This window comes from Cydia fagiglandana, chromosome Z (assembly GCF_963556715.1).
Source record: "Cydia fagiglandana chromosome Z, ilCydFagi1.1, whole genome shotgun sequence".
Lineage (NCBI taxonomy): Eukaryota > Metazoa > Arthropoda > Insecta > Lepidoptera > Tortricidae > Cydia > Cydia fagiglandana.
This window is the reverse complement of record NC_085959.1, coordinates 21843982-21863085: the sequence shown is the minus strand read 5'-3', so window position 1 is coordinate 21863085 and position 19104 is coordinate 21843982. Positions and strand designations below refer to the sequence as shown.

Genomic DNA, 19104 nt, shown 5'->3' with positions numbered 1-19104 from the left:
TACTTTTTACATGACAAGGTGTCAAAGGTTTGATTGCCATATAAAATTTAAAATGTTAGTTTCCGTTTCTGCCACGACTCTTCTCTTTCCGCACAGACTCTAGTGAGTATTATATTCTTTGGACCGCACCCTAGTGATATTCTTTGGTGATAACTTGGTGATAACGTTCGACTTGGTTTGACGCGGTTTTGTGATATTTGAACGCACCACAATGACACAAGTGTCAAAATCAAACTGGTAAAAATAACCTAACCTGTAATTGTCAAGATTTATGATAACATAAAAAATAATAGAAATAAATCAATGTCCAACATTAAGTGATAAAGATTTGTGTATAGTGTATATTCTTTTTATTCTAGTTCTGTCTTCTTAAATTTGTCGTTAGTGCATTCTAGAAAAAATCAAAATGTTATCGATCAAGAGATTACCGACACTATCCACTGCTAAGATTCAATCAAAGTTTCATTTAGACTTTCGAAAAGTAATACTCGAGAAGCAAAGTACGAAGAACTTCCACGACAATCTAATTCATTTGTGTAAATCTGTAACAGCTTTGCGCCAGATAAATAGTAAATCTATACATCCAGTAAGTACCTAGTGTTTGCATAATATTTCATAACAAATTATTTATAAGTTTTACTAGCTAAGTGTTCTAATTCATTTTTCTATTAATTGTAGCAGCAAAAGCAACTACATGCAGAAATTAAAGCTGCATGCCATTTACTGGAAAGATCACATATACCTGGTTTGAGAACATTGGCTCACAGTGCAATATGTGGTACTCGAAGGTTCCATACATCATCTAACAATTTCAACAAGGATGATGATAAGGTATACTATAGTTCATAAATTCTATTAAACAATTATTACTGCAATAACCACTCAACCATCCGGCCCGCGAGACTGTTTTCCTGTCAACCGTCTGGGGTTTTTTAGCGACGCACGCCCCGCGCAGCGCATTCACAATTTTCTATAAAAATTATAACTACACTGCCATCAAATTTTTTTTTTGAGCTAACTATTAATTAGGCTACGTTGTCGCATCAAGAGAATTAGTAAATAATGCCGAAATATTCCGTTAGATGGCTCTGAAATCAATTCTTTCTTCCACCCCTTTGGATAGTAAGGTTCCCGCGGATGGTTAAGAGCATATTTTTTTCGGATACTATGCTATCGTCGGACGGTCAAGTCGATAACAAATAGTGTGTACTGGTACAAAACTTGCTCGACATGCTCTTGGCTGTTTTTATTAGTATATATATTATTACCCGACTACGGCAACGCAAAAGGAGGGTTATGATTTTGACCGGTATGTATTTTAAAAGACATGGTTTTATATATCACACAGATCTGGTTCACCTCTACAACTTATTGGGATATTTGGAATAACAATCCTGGCAATCTGGATAAACTTATTTGAGCTTAAACTATCACTACTTTTGAACATAATGGCTTTATTGCGCACTTGTAAAATAAGACTTTGAATCTTGCTATCAGAGATTTATTCTGAATAAATTCAAGACAGTTAAATAAAATGTTTAATTTTTCTGTCCAAATTCTGTCTGGGAGTGCATCAATTTTACTTTCTTATTGAAGAAAATATTTCAAAACAACAACAAAATAATAAATTATTTTCATAAGAGTTCATAGAGTGGGATATTAATTAAATTTGTGCTCTTACACCCACAGTTATTGTAGGATTTCAACTTCAATTGAACTTTTGACAGGGTGAATAGACTTCTGCAAAAAGAGGGCACTTAAGAAGCTTATTACGTAAAAGTCATAAACTTATTCCCTATCAAGACTTATTAAAATTAATTAAGGCTTAAAAATGTTTGTTAATATTTATGTAATCGTTGTTTGTATGTACCAGCAATTTGTATCTACATTGATATCTTTTATGTTTATATCATTTTAATATTACACTATTCTTTATAATAAAAAATTCATTGAAACTATAAAAGGTTTGTTTGTTGAGCCAATTTTTTAGTCTTGTTTTAAAGGAACTAAGTGTACACGAACAGTACAGACTCTGTGGTAAAGACTGTCAGCTTGTTGTATACTACTGGACGAGTAACATAGATCATTTCAGGTTGTTATACAGTGTGGAAAGATAAGTCGGGCCCCGGAGGGAAACTACCTTAAATCCTTAAGCTAGCTCATTTTACTTAAAGGAGACCTTCCTTTATTTGTAAAAAAAAAACAAAACTGCATTTAATTTTTTTTTAAATTTGCTTGTCTCGACCGGGAATAGAACCGAGTAAAACTTCCAAAAAATAAACACTCGCTATTTTTTTCTACTAGTCGAAACAGTTAATGTTAATGATAACATTTCTCCAAGAAACATTAGGTCTTACACTCGTCTGTCGTACAAAATATCCATAAAATCGAATATTTAGTACTCAAGAATATTTTTAGACAAGTGAAATTGAAGAAAAAAGAAAAATCTTTGAATGCAGTTTTATTTCTTTTTAAAAATAAAGGAATGTCTCCTTTAAGTAAAATGAGCGAACTTAAGGATTTTAGGTACCTAGTTTCCCTCCAGGGCCCGACTTATCTTTCCACCCTGTATATATATTTTTTTTTGTGAGCAGGATAAAGACAAAAAGAAAAGTGATGAAGATAACAATGTACCATCTCTACTTGTGAAAGCTGCATTTTGGATGCTTACTACAAGTATCCTTGTAATACTTAGTTCTCTTTTGGTTCCTGGAGACAACACCCAAAATGAGGTATTTACCATTCAATCTATCTATTAAGCTCTTCTATTCTGAGTTAGAGTATGTCTCTAACCTCAGTGTGCCGCTTGGCAAAAGCCTCCTCTAGCTCTTTCCATTGGGGTATGACATGGGCCATTCCACGACAGACCCCAATGGTATTTAACATAATTTATATATTAACAAACAAATACAATGACAGATATTGTTAGCATTTGACATATAACTTAATAGTTTTACAAAGGATATTTACACTGAAATATTAATAATCAGCATATTTTTAACTAAGATTAAGTATAGACTCCATTGGCAAGCTCATGGTTGGCCTTAAAAAGTAAACGATTTTGGAGTAAAGATGGTAAATTCTATTATATATATAAAAAACTGGCCAAGTGCGAGTCGGACTCGCGCCCGAAGGGTTCCGTACCATTACGCAAAAACGGCAAAAAATCACTTGTGTTGTATAGGCCCACTTAAATATTTATTATATTATTTTTTTAGTATTTGTTGTTAAAGCGGCAACAAAAATACATCATCTGTGAAAATTTCAACTACCTAGCTATCACAGTTCATGAGATACAGCTTGGTGACAGACAGATAGACGGACCGATGCACGGACAGCAGAGTCTTAGTATTAGGGTCCCGTTTTTACCCTTTGGGTACAGAAGAAATGTCTGTTGAACTACTTCAGTGTATAATTTTTCAGTTTAACTAGGTAAGTGTTTTTATTATTGATTATCTACCAATTGTGATTGCCATTTTTCAGATGGTGCGCTATGTTTCTTGGAATGAATTCGTTTACTCAATGCTTTCAAAAGGCGAAGTAGAGGAGCTCATAGTTAGGCCAGATATTGAAGTGGTCACTATCATCCTACACGAGGGTGCAATAATCAAGGGGAAAAAGGTTATATTACTTTGCATACTATTTAGGGCCACCCCACATCTAGCGTCCCTCGAGCGTCGGCGTCTGGTCAGCGCTATGGAAAATGACGTCGCTGCGCAGTTGCATCGACGTTGCGTCGAGCAGCGGCCATAGAATTGTAGACGCCGACGCTCGAAAGATGTGGGTTGGCCCTTAGAGAGTGATTTATGACTTTATGGTATCTTAGGTAAGAGGCTGAGAGTTTTGAATGATTCATGGTTAGTTTCATTAGACTTATATTGACCGGGATATGAACCGTGATTACCTCTTGTATTGTTTTCGAGCTACTAATATTTCGATGTGAACAAGATGCATGTACAGTCAGCAGCAGAAATTACTAAGCAGGTGAGGTGTTCACTATGAACTTGACGCGACTTTATTGTTAAGAAAATAAGAGCGTGTCGAGGTTATTTTGAACACCTCGCCCGCTTAGCAACTTTTGCTGCTGACTGTAACTGCGTAATCACGGTTCATATCCCAGTCGATATAAGTATAGCACAAAAGTCAGGAGTGTAGCTAAAATGCAGTGGAGCTGCTAGGTACCGAATTTACATTCGTACTTATTTTATCTTGGTTTTAGGCTACGCATCGTGTATACCACATGAATGTTGGAGATATTCACAGATTCGAGGAGAAACTACGAGAAACTGAAAACAGTCTAGGTGTTAAAGAAGGTAAGATATTGTAACAGGTTACAGCCCTAATCGGCATTAAATTATATGCTTATTCCCGTTAATTACCACCAAGTTATAGCCAGCGACTCGCTTTGGTGGTAACTTACCACTGGTAAGTCTAGTAAAGTGTTTAATGATGATGAAGATGATAGAGTATCCTGTTATCCATCATGTAGGGACATAGTGACTATTTTCACGGTAACTAATGGGAATAATCCGTTCATTCGGAATAAAGTGTTTTCCTTTGTAAATGGTATTTTTATGTAGTTGATATAACATAAGTTATGGCATGTACTCGTAAATCCAAATGTTTTGATCATGCTTTCAGGTGTCCGAGTGATCTATGACAGGAATGGAAGTGTAGCTGGCAAAATAATCGCTAGCATACTTATTGCTGCAGTTATTTTGTCATTTTTGTACTCTACAAGGACTATGAAAATGAACATGAGCCTTGGTGGCTTTGTGAGTGTTTTGTTTTCATTTTGTGATAGTTTTACTGATGAAAGGAGTTTGTAAATTATTAATACAATATTTTTATTATGTATCTTAGAATCAGCTTGGTCGCGCGAAATTCACATTAGTGAACTCCATGACTGGACAAGGCAAAGGGGTAAAGTTTGAAGATGTAGCTGGCCTTAAGGAAGCAAAAGTAGAAATTATGGAGTTCGTGGACTACCTTAAGAGACCGGAGCACTATAAAAGTTTGGGTGCCAAGGTACTTATATTATGTGATAAAGTTATATTAAGTTCCATTAATGAAACAAGAATTAATCATATCCATTGCTATTTTTTATAGATTATTTGAGCATTTAATATATTTTTTATTATTTACACGGGAAAAGTTAAAATTGCATGAGAAGTTAATGTTTACATCAAAAATGCACTTGGACACATGAGTCCTATATAATAAGTACGGTACTGAAATTTAATTCCAGGTACCAAAAGGAGCTCTATTACTCGGCCCGCCCGGATGCGGCAAGACGTTACTGGCGAAAGCTGTGGCCACAGAAGCTAATGTACCTTTTCTGTCTATGAATGGTTCAGAATTCATTGAGATGATAGGGGGCCTAGGAGCTGCAAGAGTCAGGTACCTATTTATTATTATTAAAAACCATATTTAATGTCTTAATAAGGAGCAACAATTTCGTATATACACCTATTTACATAATATGTACGTGCTTGAATAGAATATCAGTTACATTCATAATTTCATACTTCTTCTATACCAGTTAGTTAGCCAGTTCAGTTTTTTGCTTTATGATATCCGCTTCAGTGATTAGGTCAGGTATATTCCCAATCGCCAATCGGGTTAACGTAATTACGATTACAGACGGTTTGGTGCAATCGGCTTTTTGCTGTTGAGAGTGTTGAGTGAGGTCCAGAGTTGATAGATTTATACCTTTAATCTCCGTCTCGTGAAGTCGTGACCAACTGATTAAATATATCACGTACCCAAAGAGAATTAAATCACTACTGACGTACCTATCACCAGACATATATCGCACAATTTCCAGCATTTTTGGTGCAGCAGAGAGGTGTTAACGGAATTGGTATAGATAATTTCAACTGAAATGGTAAATTGATGTTAATATTAGCATTGGGGTTGAAATTATGTATACCAATTCGGTTGACACCACTCCGCTGCACCACAGAATGAAATTAAATAATAGTACTAGGTACAGCAGACTCAATCTCTAACAAAACGCGTCTGTTACGATCAGGACAGATATGGCCGCTAGGTGGCGACAGCGCCACGCGCGGCTTAAGGCCATAACACACTATCGCACCGCACCAAGGTCATTGTGCGACGCACCGATAAGTAAGAGCGAGAAAGAGATATCGCTTTTTCGCTCTTACTTATGGGTGCGTTGCACAATGACCTTGGTGCGGTGCGATAGTGTGTTACCACTGTTATGGCAAACCCCAAAATTGGGGTCGAACGGATGTACTTTTAGCTACCTGTAGCAAAGCGACGAAATCGCGGAGTGAGACACGCCTGGCTGCACCAAAAATGCTGGAAAATGTACGATCATCGCCTATCACAACACTGCAATACTGACTTGATTAAGGAGCATTCCATGAAATTGTCTACCATTTGTCCCGTACAAACGCGATTTTCTGAAGATTCGCAGATACAAGAGTTTCCTTTTCTATGACAAATGGTCAAAATTATGCGCAGAAAAAGAATTGGCTACTTTAAATGCCGAAAAAGAAGTCGCAACACAGGAAATAAAATGCGTTTGTACGGGACAGCCCGTGGAATGCTCCTCAAATAGCGTATAAAACTTACAGAGACCTGTTCAAAGAGGCCGCGTCTCGTGCGCCTTGCATAGTGTACATAGACGAGATGGACGCCGTAGGGCGCGCGCGCTCGTCGTCGGGCGCGTCCTTCGGGCCCGGCGGCGGCGAGGGCGAGCAGACGCTCAACCAGCTGCTGGTCGAGATGGACGGCATGAAGAGCCGCGAGGGGGTCGTCGTGCTCGCCTCCACTAACAGAGCTGATGTGCTCGATAAGGTATAGACTGATCACAAGAGACAATCACGTTGTAATATTATTACTACCGCGAGGGCGTCGTCCTGCTCGCCTCCACTAACAGAGCTGATGTGCTCGATAAGGTATCGAGTGATCACGAGAGACAATCACGTTGTAATATTATTACTACCGCGAGGGCGTCGTCGTGCTCACCTCCACTAACAGAGCTGATGTCCTCGATAAGGTATCGAGTGATCACGAGAGACAATCACGTTGTAATAGTATTACTACCGCGAGGGCGTCGTCCTGCTCGCCTCCACTAACAGAGCTGATGTGCTCGATAAGGTATCGACTGATCACGAGAGACAATCACGTTGTAATAGTATTACTACCGCGAGGGCGTCGTCCTGCTCGCCTCCACTAACAGAGCTGATGTGCTCGATAAGGTATCCACTGATCACGAGAGACAATCACGTTGTAATATTATTACTACCGCGAGGGCGTCGTCGTGCTCACCTCCACTAACAGAGCTGATGTCCTCGATAAGGTATCGAGTGATCACGAGAGACAATCACGTTGTAATAGTATTACTACCGCGAGGGCGTCGTCCTGCTCGCCTCCACTAACAGAGCTGATGTGCTCGATAAGGTATCGACTGATCACGAGAGACAATCACGTTGTAATAGTATTACTACCGCGAGGGCGTCGTCCTGCTCGCCTCCACTAACAGAGCTGATGTGCTCGATGAGGTATCGAGTGATCACGAGAGACAATCACGTTGTAATATTATTACTACCGCGAGGGCGTCGTCGTGCTCGCCTCCACTAACAGAGCTGATGTCCTCGATAAGGTATCGAGTGATCACGAGAGACAATCACGTTGTAATAGTATTACTACCGCGAGGGCGTCGTCCTGCTCGCCTCCACTAACAGAGCTGATGTCCTCGATAAGGTATCGAGTGATCACGAGAGACAATCACGTTGTAATAGTATTACTACCGCGAGGGCGTCGTCGTGCTCGCCTCCACTAACAGAGCTGATGTCCTCGATAAGGTATCGAGTGATCACGAGAGAAAATCACGTTGTAATATTATTACTACCGCGAGGGCGTCGTCGTGCTCGCCTCCACTAACAGAGCTGATGTCCTCGATAAGGTATCGAGTGATCACGAGAGACAATCACGTTGTAATAGTATTACTACCGCGACGGCGTCGTCCTGCTCGCCTCCACTAACAGAGCTGATGTGCTCGATAAGGTATCGACTGATCACGAGAGACAATCACGTTGTAATAGTATTACTACCGCGAGGGCGTCGTCCTGCTCGCCTCCACTAACAGAGCTGATGTGCTCGATAAGGTATCGAGTGATCACGAGAGACAATCACGTTGTAATAGTATTACTACCGCGAGGGCGTCGTCGTGCTCGCCTCCACTAACAGAACTGATGTCCTCGATAAGGTATCGAGTGATCACGAGAGACAATCACGTTGTAATAGTATTACTACCGCGAGGGCGTCGTCGTGCTCACCTCCACTAACAGAGCTGATGTCCTCGATAAGGTATCGAGTGATCACGAGAGACAATCACGTTGTAATAGTATTACTACCGCGAGGGCGTCGTCCTGCTCGCCTCCACTAACAGAGCTGATGTGCTCGATAAGGTATCGACTGATCACGAGAGACAATCACGTTGTAATAGTATTACTACCGCGAGGGCGTCGTCCTGCTCGCCTCCACTAACAGAGCTGATGTGCTCGATAAGGTATCGAGTGATCACGAGAGACAATCACGTTGTAATATTATTACTACCGCGAGGGCGTCGTCGTGCTCGCCTCCACTAACAGAGCTGATGTCCTCGATAAGGTATCGAGTGATCACGAGAGACAATCACGTTGTAATAGTATTACTACCGCGAGGGCGTCGTCCTGCTCGCCTCCACTAACAGAGCTGATGTCCTCGATAAGGTATCGAGTGATCACGAGAGACAATCACGTTGTAATAGTATTACTACCGCGAGGGCGTCGTCGTGCTCGCCTCCACTAACAGAGCTGATGTCCTCGATAAGGTATCGAGTGATCACGAGAGACAATCACGTTGTAATATTATTACTACCGCGAGGGCGTCGTCGTGCTCGCCTCCACTAACAGAGCTGATGTCCTCGATAAGGTATCGAGTGATCACGAGAGACAATCACGTTGTAATTGTATTACTACCGCGAGGGCGTCGTCCTGCTCGCCTCCACTAACAGAGCTGATGTGCTCGATAAGGTATCGACTGATCACGAGAGACAATCACGTTGTAATAGTATTACTACCGCGAGGGCGTCGTCCTGCTCGCCTCCACTAACAGAGCTGATGTGCTCGATAAGGTATCGAGTGATCACGAGAGACAATCACGTTGTAATAGTATTACTACCACGAGGGCGTCGTCGTGCTCGCCTCCACTAACAGAACTGATGTCCTCGATAAGGTATCGAGTGATCACGAGAGACAATTACGTTGTAATAGTATTACTACCGCGAGGGCGTCGTCGTGCTCGCCTCCACTAACAGAGCTGATGCCCTCGATAAGGTATCGAGTGATCACGAGAGACAATCACGTTGTAATAGTGTTACTATTGCAAAGTACCCTTATTCAAATATTGCAATCCTTATAATTAAGGATATATTAGAGGTAATTTTTCCATACAAACCTTTTTGACATTTTGGCCCGAGTTAAGTATTTTTTATATGAGTTCAACCAGTACCTGTGTCTGTACGTTTTGCTTTTTTTTATATTTATTCTCTTGTTTTAGTTAATAACTAGGTTACTTCATCTAGCGCTAAAAAGGCTAAACAAATGCGCTGTAAACACGCCTAGCATATAAAATCGGCAACAATAAACGAAAAATCAAAACAGTCAGACACAGATAATTTATTTCTCATTCCGTTCCCAAAATTTCGTTACGATTGGTTAAGTAAGTTTTGGAGTTTTCTAAGATATTTTACGCAGTATTTTTCGCCTAAGCTGCAATTGTCCTTATCGCACTAATTTTAAAAGCCGCCCCGTCAGCGCAACCGATATATTTACCTAAAATTCTCAAATCTGAGAAGGGGCTCAGCTTAGCACAGCAAAGAAAGAAGTCAAACACATGTGGAATTTCCAGGCTTTACTCCGCCCTGGCCGCTTCGACCGCCACATCCTGATTGACTTGCCAACATTGATAGAACGTGAAGAAATATTCGAGAGGCATCTCAAGAGCATCGTCCTGGAGGATTTGCCGAGTCACTACGCCAAACGGTACTGTATTATAATATTAATATGACATGTATAGTTGCTCATAGCATATGGACACCTTTAGGTATATACTTAGGTACTTATTTCTCTCTTAGGCGTTTATCAACAGTGAGTCAAAACAAATGGCATCAAGACAGCTCACCGCATTTAATCCAATAGGATTAACAATAGGTCCAAATATTAAAATAGGATGAAATGGATAATTCTATGTCTGCTTTTTCTTTTAACACATTTTAACCGAACCGAGTGCTCCGTAACTAAAGTTTTGTATGGAATACTAAAATGAATAATTAGTGTGTGTGGGTATTACTACGAAATAAAAATGAGGACATTTGGTTTGTGCAGATTAGCATACCTAACGCCGGGTTTCAGCGGGGCGGACATCGCCAACGTGTGCAACGAGGCGGCGCTGCACGCCGCGCGCCACAAGCAGAACATCGTGCGCGCCGCCGACTTGGAATACGCGGTCGAACGGGTTGTTGGTTCGTCAAGGGGCCCACAGATTACCAGTTTGCCGGACGATATCAGCCTGTCAGTTGTTCGGAGCTGTGAAATTTTGCTTCTAACTGACAGGCCGATATCGTCCGGCGGACTGGTAACCAGTGGGACTCTTTACACTCAATACATAGTCGAAGGGGTATAATAGCAATTAACTGCTTTGGATGTCATCAGTTCTTGTAGCTATCTGTTGAATATCGTAGGAGATTTGATAAAGTCTATCCTTTAGTCTCAGTCTAAATTAGCATAATTAATTAACTACGCCTATACTTGCAAAAAATTAGACCAAGGGTGCATGATACTTAATTAATTTTATTATCTACCTAATTATTTTTAAGGTGGTACCGAGAAGAGGAATCATTCGATGTCTCCGGGTGAAAAGAAAATAGTGGCATACCACGAGTCAGGGCACGCGCTGGTGGGGTGGCTGTTGGAGCACACTGACGCCTTGCTCAAGGTGACCATCGTGCCTCGCACTAACATGGCATTGGGCTTTGCGCAGTACACCACCTCGGATCAGAAGCTGTATTCTAAGGAGGAGGTACTTAACAGCTTTAACTTTCTAACCACCTAGGATACCTGACTGGGCATGTTCCGTTGGTTATATAATCATTCACTTTAACCATCATCGGAATATTCCCAACTTATTTACCTTATATTCCAACCCCCTTATTCATAAACGCTTACTAAAGTTGACAAGCCGATAATAATCGTTTGTCCCTTTCCGACGTATTGGTATGATGGAAAGGGACAAACGATTATTATCGGCTTGTTAACTTTAGTAAACGTTTATGAATAAGGGGGTAGAACACTACAAATTACTACGTGCCTTGGTTTATACTACCGAAGTTAAAGGCCTTTGTTTTTAATACAGTTGCTTAAACAGTGGTACTCTTCGTGTCTGGTTAGCTTTCACAGAGGTCGTTTTGGTAAACTACTGCTTTGTACCTTTTCAATTTATTTCTGACCACAATATTAGTGTGAATCTGACCAATAAATGGACTACTTTTAAGGAAAATTAAAACATACTTGTGTTTCAAGTTTTTTACTTTAATGCAGGTACATAATGCCCGTGCGAGAGAAATGTAGATAGAGCGGCAGCAGCGCAACTTCTTTCCCGTATATTTAATTATTCTTCTTAAAAATGAAATCTGGCTAAGCGAAATATTAAAAGCTACCTAGTGTAGTGAAACGTGTAATTAAATTATAGACGTGCAATTCCCCTGTATAACCCATGTGGTTTATCACAATAATATTTGCCATATTTTTCTAGCTATTTGATCGGATGTGCATGGCGCTCGGAGGCCGAGCTGCGGAAGCCATCACCTTCAACTCAATCACAAGCGGAGCACAAAATGATCTCGAAAAAGTCACCAAGATAGCTTATGCTCAGGTACGGCTAAAGCTCGTTAATACAACAGTCTGTTAAACCATATGACAGATAATAATAATGTCCAACTTCACGCTTAGTAATGTAGTACAATAAAGTTCTTAACCCGTGGAGCGCCCTCGTATCACACGTGATACTAACGCAATTTGCAACGCGACTCAGTATCAGACGTGTTACTACTTACTACAGATCAATATAATGGGTCGAATTGCTTTGCATTCATTTGCTGTATAGTGCCCACTAGTGCAGTGCAGTTCGACGGATTAAAAGTAAAACTGTCCTAAGTAACCTACATTAATGTATACTCCAGGTTCGTGTTTACGGGATGTCTTCAACAGTCGGTCTGGTGTCCTTCCCCGACCTCAAAGAGAGAGGCAAGAGCCCCTTTAGCAAAACGCTGAAGAATCTTATTGACCTGGAAGCGAGGAAACTGGTAGCCCAAGCGTATTACAGGACTGAAGAGATCCTCAGAACTAACCAGGATAAACTGAAAGCCGTAAGTTGTCGGAATAGTTGATTCAGTCACTACACTTACTTATGTTGGGATTGGCTTTGTTCTTGCCAAATATTCACCTGATGATATACTATCAACAGCATGCGATAGGTCATTAATCATTTCAGTAACTGTGGCTCAGACTCAGTAATACGTCTGGCGACTCAGACGGACTCTGGCGTAGCGTGTTTTTAGGGTTCCGTACCCAAAGGGTAAAACGGGACCCTATTACTAAGACTTTGCTGTCCGTCCGTCCGTCCGTCTGTCTGTCACCAGGCTGTATCTCACGAACCGTGATAGACAGTTGAAATTTTCACAGATGATGTATTTCTGTTGCCGCTATAACAACAAATACTAAAAACAGAATAAAATAAAGATTTAAATGGGGCTCCCATACAACAAACGTGATTTTTGACCAAAGTTAAGCAACGTCGGGAGTGGTCAGTACTTGGATGGGTGACCGTTTTTTTTTTGCATTATGGTACGGAACCCTTCGTGCGCGAGTCCGACTCGCACTTGCCCGGTTTTTAAACTATCATCTGTTTACAGTTGGCCGAATCGCTACTCGTCAAGGAGACGCTGAACTTCCAAGAGGTCCAAGCAATACTGGGACCTCCACCTTTTAAGGGGAAAAAGTTTATCGAGCCGGTCGAGTTTGAAACGAACCTAAGAAGTTTAGAAGCTGCAGCGACGGCCGAGGAGAGCTCAAACATCGGAGCGCCGTCTGCCAAGCCGGAACCGGGTCCACAACAGCATAATACGCAGAATTAGTTTTGAAAAGTGCTAGTCTGATACGCAATTATAAATGTATTATCTATGCCTATGCTTTCATTCTTTTGAACTATGATGTTGATGATGAAATGATACATTATTGACTCTGCGCTCTTGCGAAAGTAACCTTCAGGTACATTGACCCTCTGGCCAAGCTCGGAAAGCATGCGCTATTCTTATGAATCATACTGTATGACATTAATGCCTTTTTTTATTTACTATTTAAAATGCCATTTGTTGATAGATACTTTGATTCTTATAATAAGTGTTATGAGATTTTGTCTGTATTTGAGTGACCGGTTAAATACTTACCTACATATCATCGTCCAGTGGGGCTATTTGACTCGAGTATTTTATGTCATTCATTGTCCAACGCTTACTATGGTATTGAATGTTTTTGGTTAGATATCATACATCCTCACTTGAAGGTAAAAGTTATTACGTTAGAGAGAGGATGTATTTTATCTAACGTAATTACGTGTTGAATATGTTATTATTACTGAATAACACAGGAGTTCATCATAATACATGTCTGCAGAAGGAATTTACGCAACTTAGCCAACTGTTCCCACATGACGATATTTTTTATCATCGCACGTAACGGCTGGCCTAGTTGTGAAACGATATAAATGTCCATTTCATTTAAGGAAACTTGTTTATTCACAGTAAAGAGGGTAAGACACACAGGGCAAACACCGATCCTTTGACATTGTTTTAGATAGCTTAAGTATATCAAGAAATTACAAGGTAGTACCGAAAGATACAGAAGACTACACATTAAATTGTGTAGGTACAATTGAGTAATTATTAACTATAAAACCTTATGTTAACACAGGGTTACCTGAATATTAATATCAAATAAATCGCAGTCTTCAAAATGTAATTAAACATTAATAAGTCGTAATTGGACACCTATTCCCATATTTCACACTGGATTAACATACATTAATTAAAATATAAATTCGAAGGTCAAGTTCAGTACAGCTACCTTCCTCGAGTTTTATGGCCGTAAGCTCGAGTATAAAATAGGTAAGTAAAGTCGGGCATTCTTGGCTAATACTACGTTTTTTTAGAATTTGAAAGAACGTTACAATTAATATAATCTGAATTCTGTACTAAGTACATTTTACTTCAAAATTATAACCGCGTAACTAATTTAGAACCTCTTGGTTACATCTGCGGAGTAATTTTTAATGCGATAAAACCGCTAGCCGACTGAAAATAATAAGTTAATTGTAAAATAAAATAAAAACAAGGATGTAAAGAAATATTTATTTACAAAAATAATTAAGTACCACATCATAGTTGTTGCAATTTTAAAGACTACATTGAATGTTAGTCACATAATTAATTATCACCACGGGGAGGAGTAAACCTATAAAACATAATATATAGTTGAATCATCGAGAGCGTGGAATTGCATATGTAGTAGTATTGTTTGTTTACAGGCATTCTATATTCGAATTTTCTATTTTCTTGTACTATCAGCATACAAAGAGGTTGTTATATATATATCGAAGAACTAAAAACAAAAATAATGTCAGTGTGAAATTGTCAATATTATTTACGTTGTGCGTATATTTTTAACTCTGATTTGATTGTATTCTCAATTAATTATTGTGTCCGCCCGTACGACTACGAATAATTTTTATATTTAAAAAAAATATGGCTGTAAGTAATTTTGGTCCTATTGAGAGTCAAAGTAAGCAAATAATTTTTAACTGTTATAAATATTTTGAACTTGAACTGACGAAAAATTTAAACTTGCCTTACACCGCTGCCCAGTTAGTTGAAAAAGCTACAGGTGTTTGTCTCTCTTCTGTTTATAACATTGTGACTGAGAGCAACAGCGAGAAATTCGCAACAACAAAGAAATTCACCTCCCCGAAGAATAAAAAGTTGCGTCCTTGTCCGTCATCAGCAGTAGACGATTTTGATCAGGAAGTCATCCGGAGAACTATATACAATTTTCATCTGTCCCATAAGCAATTTCCAACCTTAAAGGGACTCCACTCTGTGTTAAAATCCGATATAGATTACAAATTTGGCATTTCGACCTTACGAAAACAAATACAAAAATTAGGATTTAAATGGCAAAAGACCGAGGACAACCAAAAATATTAATGGAAAAACAAAACATACGACTGCTAAGAATAAATTACCTTACCAAAATTGCGGAATATCGATCTCAAGATAGACCACTAGTTTATACTGATGAAACCTACATCCACACTTCACATGTGTCCGGAGAAGCTTGGACCGATGGAACAGAATTTGGTGTAAAAAAACAAATCAGTACAGGCCAGTGGTTAATAATAGTGCACGCAGGAGGAAAAGATGGTTTTATTCCCAACGATTTGTTAATGTTTAAGGCAAACCAAAAAACGGGAGATTACCATGACCAGATGAACTTTGTCAACTACGAAAAATGGTTAAAAGAAAAATTAATACCGAACCTCACCGAATAGCGTACTTATCGTGGATAATGCGTCCTATCACAACAAACTTTTGAATCGTGCTCCAACGTCAAATTCTAATAAACAAGAAATGATGGATTGGTTGACAGAACACAACATTTCGTATAACTGGTTGATGTACAAAACCAGTTTGTATGAATTAATTAAACAAAATAAAGAGCGGTTTCGCGAGTACCACATAGATGCAATTTTAAAAGAACATGGCCACTCCGTATTACGATTGCCACCGTATCACCCGACATTCAATCCGATCGAAAATATTTGGTCCATGGTAAAAGGATATGTAGCAAAAAGAAACGTTTCATTAAACATGCAAGGCATTATGAGTTTAGCAACTGAACGAATGAATACCATCACTGCTGAGGACTGGGAAAATATTTGTCACCACGTCGAAAGTGATGAAAATAAATATCGATGTCAGGAAGGAGAAATGGATCAAATAACAGACAATTTTATTATCAATACTTGTGACAGCTCAGATGAAGAACATGATAGCGAATAAAAGAAAAAAACAGAGGACTACTACTTATTCCACTTCTTGGGTATGTCATTTTATTAAGTTAAGAGAAAATTATTCTCCTTTTGTTGCAAACGGTACAACCACTACAAATGCAATTCCATCTTCTCGATAATTCAACTATACCTACAAAAAATAATATGATAGATATGCAACGAGATGATCTGTTTATTTCATTCGAACAGGATTCATGTCAACAGATTTTTCAATTAAGGGTGTAATCTTTTTTCCAACACGTAGTATGATTTTTACATTCGTAAAAGCTTGACTGCTGTATATTTTAAGGTGTATTTTTTTATTGTTATAATTTATTAGCTGTAGGATTTATATAAGTATATAAAATAGTTTTCCTTTAAAAGTTTAACAAAAGATAACAAAAAAAAATTGAAAATATGAAACAATTTGGAACATAGGTATAGTAATTAGACTAAAATGCCTCTCTTGGCTTACTCCGCTTATCGTTTTCAATCATAAGGACATAGCGACCACAAATATGGGTAAGTACGGTATAGAATTAGTAATTAAGAAGAAGATATAGTTAGAAGAGTCAACATTTCTACCGTATCTAATAAGATACAGATACTTTGTATAGTAGAGATCCGAGGGCGATCAAACGCAGCAGATAATTCGATTTCAATTATTGTGATAAATATGTTTATTTACATTTCGCTAAATATCTTTAAAAAAAATCTTTATTTTCAATGGAGAGGTAAGTTGTACAATCAGTCTCGGTTACGATCTCTATATTTGGAGATTATGGTGCTCCGAGGTATTTGTGGCCGCTGTGCACCTACAGAGCTATCGATAACAGTTGCATCTGTAAAATATTATATAATAACAAAATTGAACATTTTCCAGTTAACAATATTGATTTATTTGATACCTCCTATTTTTGGTAATAACGCAGATATATTCCGTGCCGTACTAAGAGACATCCGGATAAGCATAACGTTATTAGGATGATGTTAGTGTTATTAATTATACAGTCATGTTATAATTACCTGTGTTATACAGGCTGCTTTTATATGAATGTAAAAATCCGTGCAAACCAGATGTCTGTCAGTAGGGCGATACAGCACAACGACTTGACGTGGTGCGCTAAACAAATACTTAAAACAAAAAAAATACAATCGTTAATTTCATTAATAAATAAAATTAGTCACGTAACCGTTATTTATCAATCTTATCAATGTATTTTCCCTTAACACTTAGTGTACTTTGAAAGTAGTCGAATTTCTGTTGACTAGGAATTATGTAGGAATTATTTTTTATATAAGTAAAGATTTTGCCTTTTCATTTTCTGTTTTGCTACATGACACGACACTTATATATTTTAAATGTGTAGGATTATTCGTCTATTACTGGCCACCTTCCAATAACTGGACACTTTATACTAAAATGGCTAAAATAATCATTATATTTATTCACATGATTCAAGTAAACCCAATAGGTAACATTAATCATGGAAATTGACTTGAATTGTGTGAATATTAAACAGAATCTTTTTTAGTAGGTACCTATATAAGGTTTCCATTTATTGAAAGATAGCCAGTAATAGACGATTTACCCTATACTGGACAGCGCTGAAATCTTACAGATGACAATCTGACATGAGTGCTATAGTTGAGTGTATAAAGTGTAAAAAAATCGTGATATTTGGCTATCAGCATAGCAACATACCGAACAGTATTTTGTCATGGCACGTCACTTGAACATCTCTAATTAAGGATAACGTAAGATAAATGTAATTTGAAACAAGATTTGATTGAACAATTCTACCCGTTCTGGATATTGAGATTACATACATAATTATAATTATTGAAGTTAACTATTACGCAACTGGACTGCGCTCCAGAACTCGAAGTGGGGTGTCAAAACCGAAAAGTGAGACAGGTCGGGGTATAATCGGCTAAGCAATTGACACGGTCGAACATAAGGTACAAACAAACCCACAATTCTGACGGTTAAAATCATAACCGTTCCCGTACATATTTGGGTAAAATAATTTTTAAGAAAAAAAAACCGACTTCTATGGGGCCCGGTGAAAGATTATGGTAGATGGTGCACTATGTAGAAAAGGAGGTAAAACGAGTACTTTCTAGTAGCATTTCGTTTCCGTAAGGGTCGTAGTTCTAGCCTAACCTAACCCACTTCTCTGATAGCAGTTCGGTTCTGTGAGGATCGCAGTTCGAACCTAATCAAACCCACTTTTCTAGTAGCATTTCGTTTCTGTAAGACTCGCAGTTCTAACCAAACCTAACCCACTTTGTTCGGTTCTGTGAGGATCGCAGTTCAAACCTAACCTAACCCACTTAACGGCGCATGCGGTGCGGTGTACGGGAGTTTGAGCGGGAGGGGTTTGGCATCATCATACCCACATTTTATGGTAGGTAATCATAGTGGTTTATTTAGTTTAGGTATCATAGTGGTTTTCCGGGTCAAGGTCCGGGTCTCTGAGTCAGAGTCCGGGTCCGAGTCCCGGTCCGAGTCCGGATCCGAGTCCGAGTCCGGGTCCGAGTCCGGATCCGAGTCCGGGTCCGAGTCCGGGTCCGAGTCCGAGTCCGGGTCCGAACCGGATCCGGGTATGAGTCCGGGTCCCAGTCCAAGTCAAAACCGAAATTCGAAATCACCAAACATGTACTATGCGTCGTTGAAGAGTTCTGTTCTGATCATCATCAGCAGTTCCACTTCATCAAATGCGACAGTTTTTAATGTAAATGCTTGATTTTATGATGAAAATACAAAAAATTCTATACGTATGCCTTTAAGATTTGAGGAGTTCCCTCGATTCCTTATGGATCCCAACATCAGAACTCGAGCTTGACAGAAATGTGACTTAAAAACTAAACTTGCTTAACAAACATAACGAAGAGGACAAATCGCCAAACGTGAACTATGCG

General features: G+C 39.0%; 1 protein-coding gene across 3 annotated transcripts; it reads left to right on the top strand.

Annotated features, from left to right (window-relative positions):
- The first annotated feature begins 228 nt into the window (after window positions 1–228).
- LOC134679050 (paraplegin) lies at window positions 229–18686 on the top strand. 3 transcript variants are annotated; one of them, XM_063537867.1, is made up of 15 exons: window positions 229–586; window positions 682–831; window positions 2592–2732; window positions 3484–3621; window positions 4220–4313; window positions 4642–4775; window positions 4864–5028; window positions 5249–5400; window positions 6606–6828; window positions 9928–10061; window positions 10404–10540; window positions 10895–11097; window positions 11830–11949; window positions 12257–12442; window positions 12989–18686. In XM_063537867.1, exons 1-15 carry the CDS (start codon window positions 407–409, stop codon window positions 13208–13210), a joined length of 2379 nt encoding a protein of 792 aa, XP_063393937.1. In that variant the 5' UTR covers window positions 229–406; the 3' UTR covers window positions 13211–18686. The 3 variants fall into 3 exon arrangements, with proteins under 3 accessions (XP_063393937.1, XP_063393936.1, XP_063393935.1); XM_063537866.1 differs by having other exon boundaries at window positions 679–831; window positions 2595–2732; XM_063537865.1 differs by having other exon boundaries at window positions 679–831.
- Window positions 18687–19104: the final 418 nt, after the last annotated feature.

Bases quoted from the DNA above. Each gene is read 5' to 3' on its own strand.
- LOC134679050 (XM_063537865.1), top strand. From the start codon at position 407: ATGTTATCGATCAAGAGATTACCGACACTATCCACTGCTAAGATTCAA. The intron at 5,401-6,605 runs GTACCTATTTAT...TAAAACTTACAG, and splicing joins CTAGGAGCTGCAAGAGTCAG to AGACCTGTTCAAAGAGGCCG. The intron at 10,541-10,894 runs GTTCGTCAAGGG...ATTATTTTTAAG, and splicing joins CGCGGTCGAACGGGTTGTTG to GTGGTACCGAGAAGAGGAAT.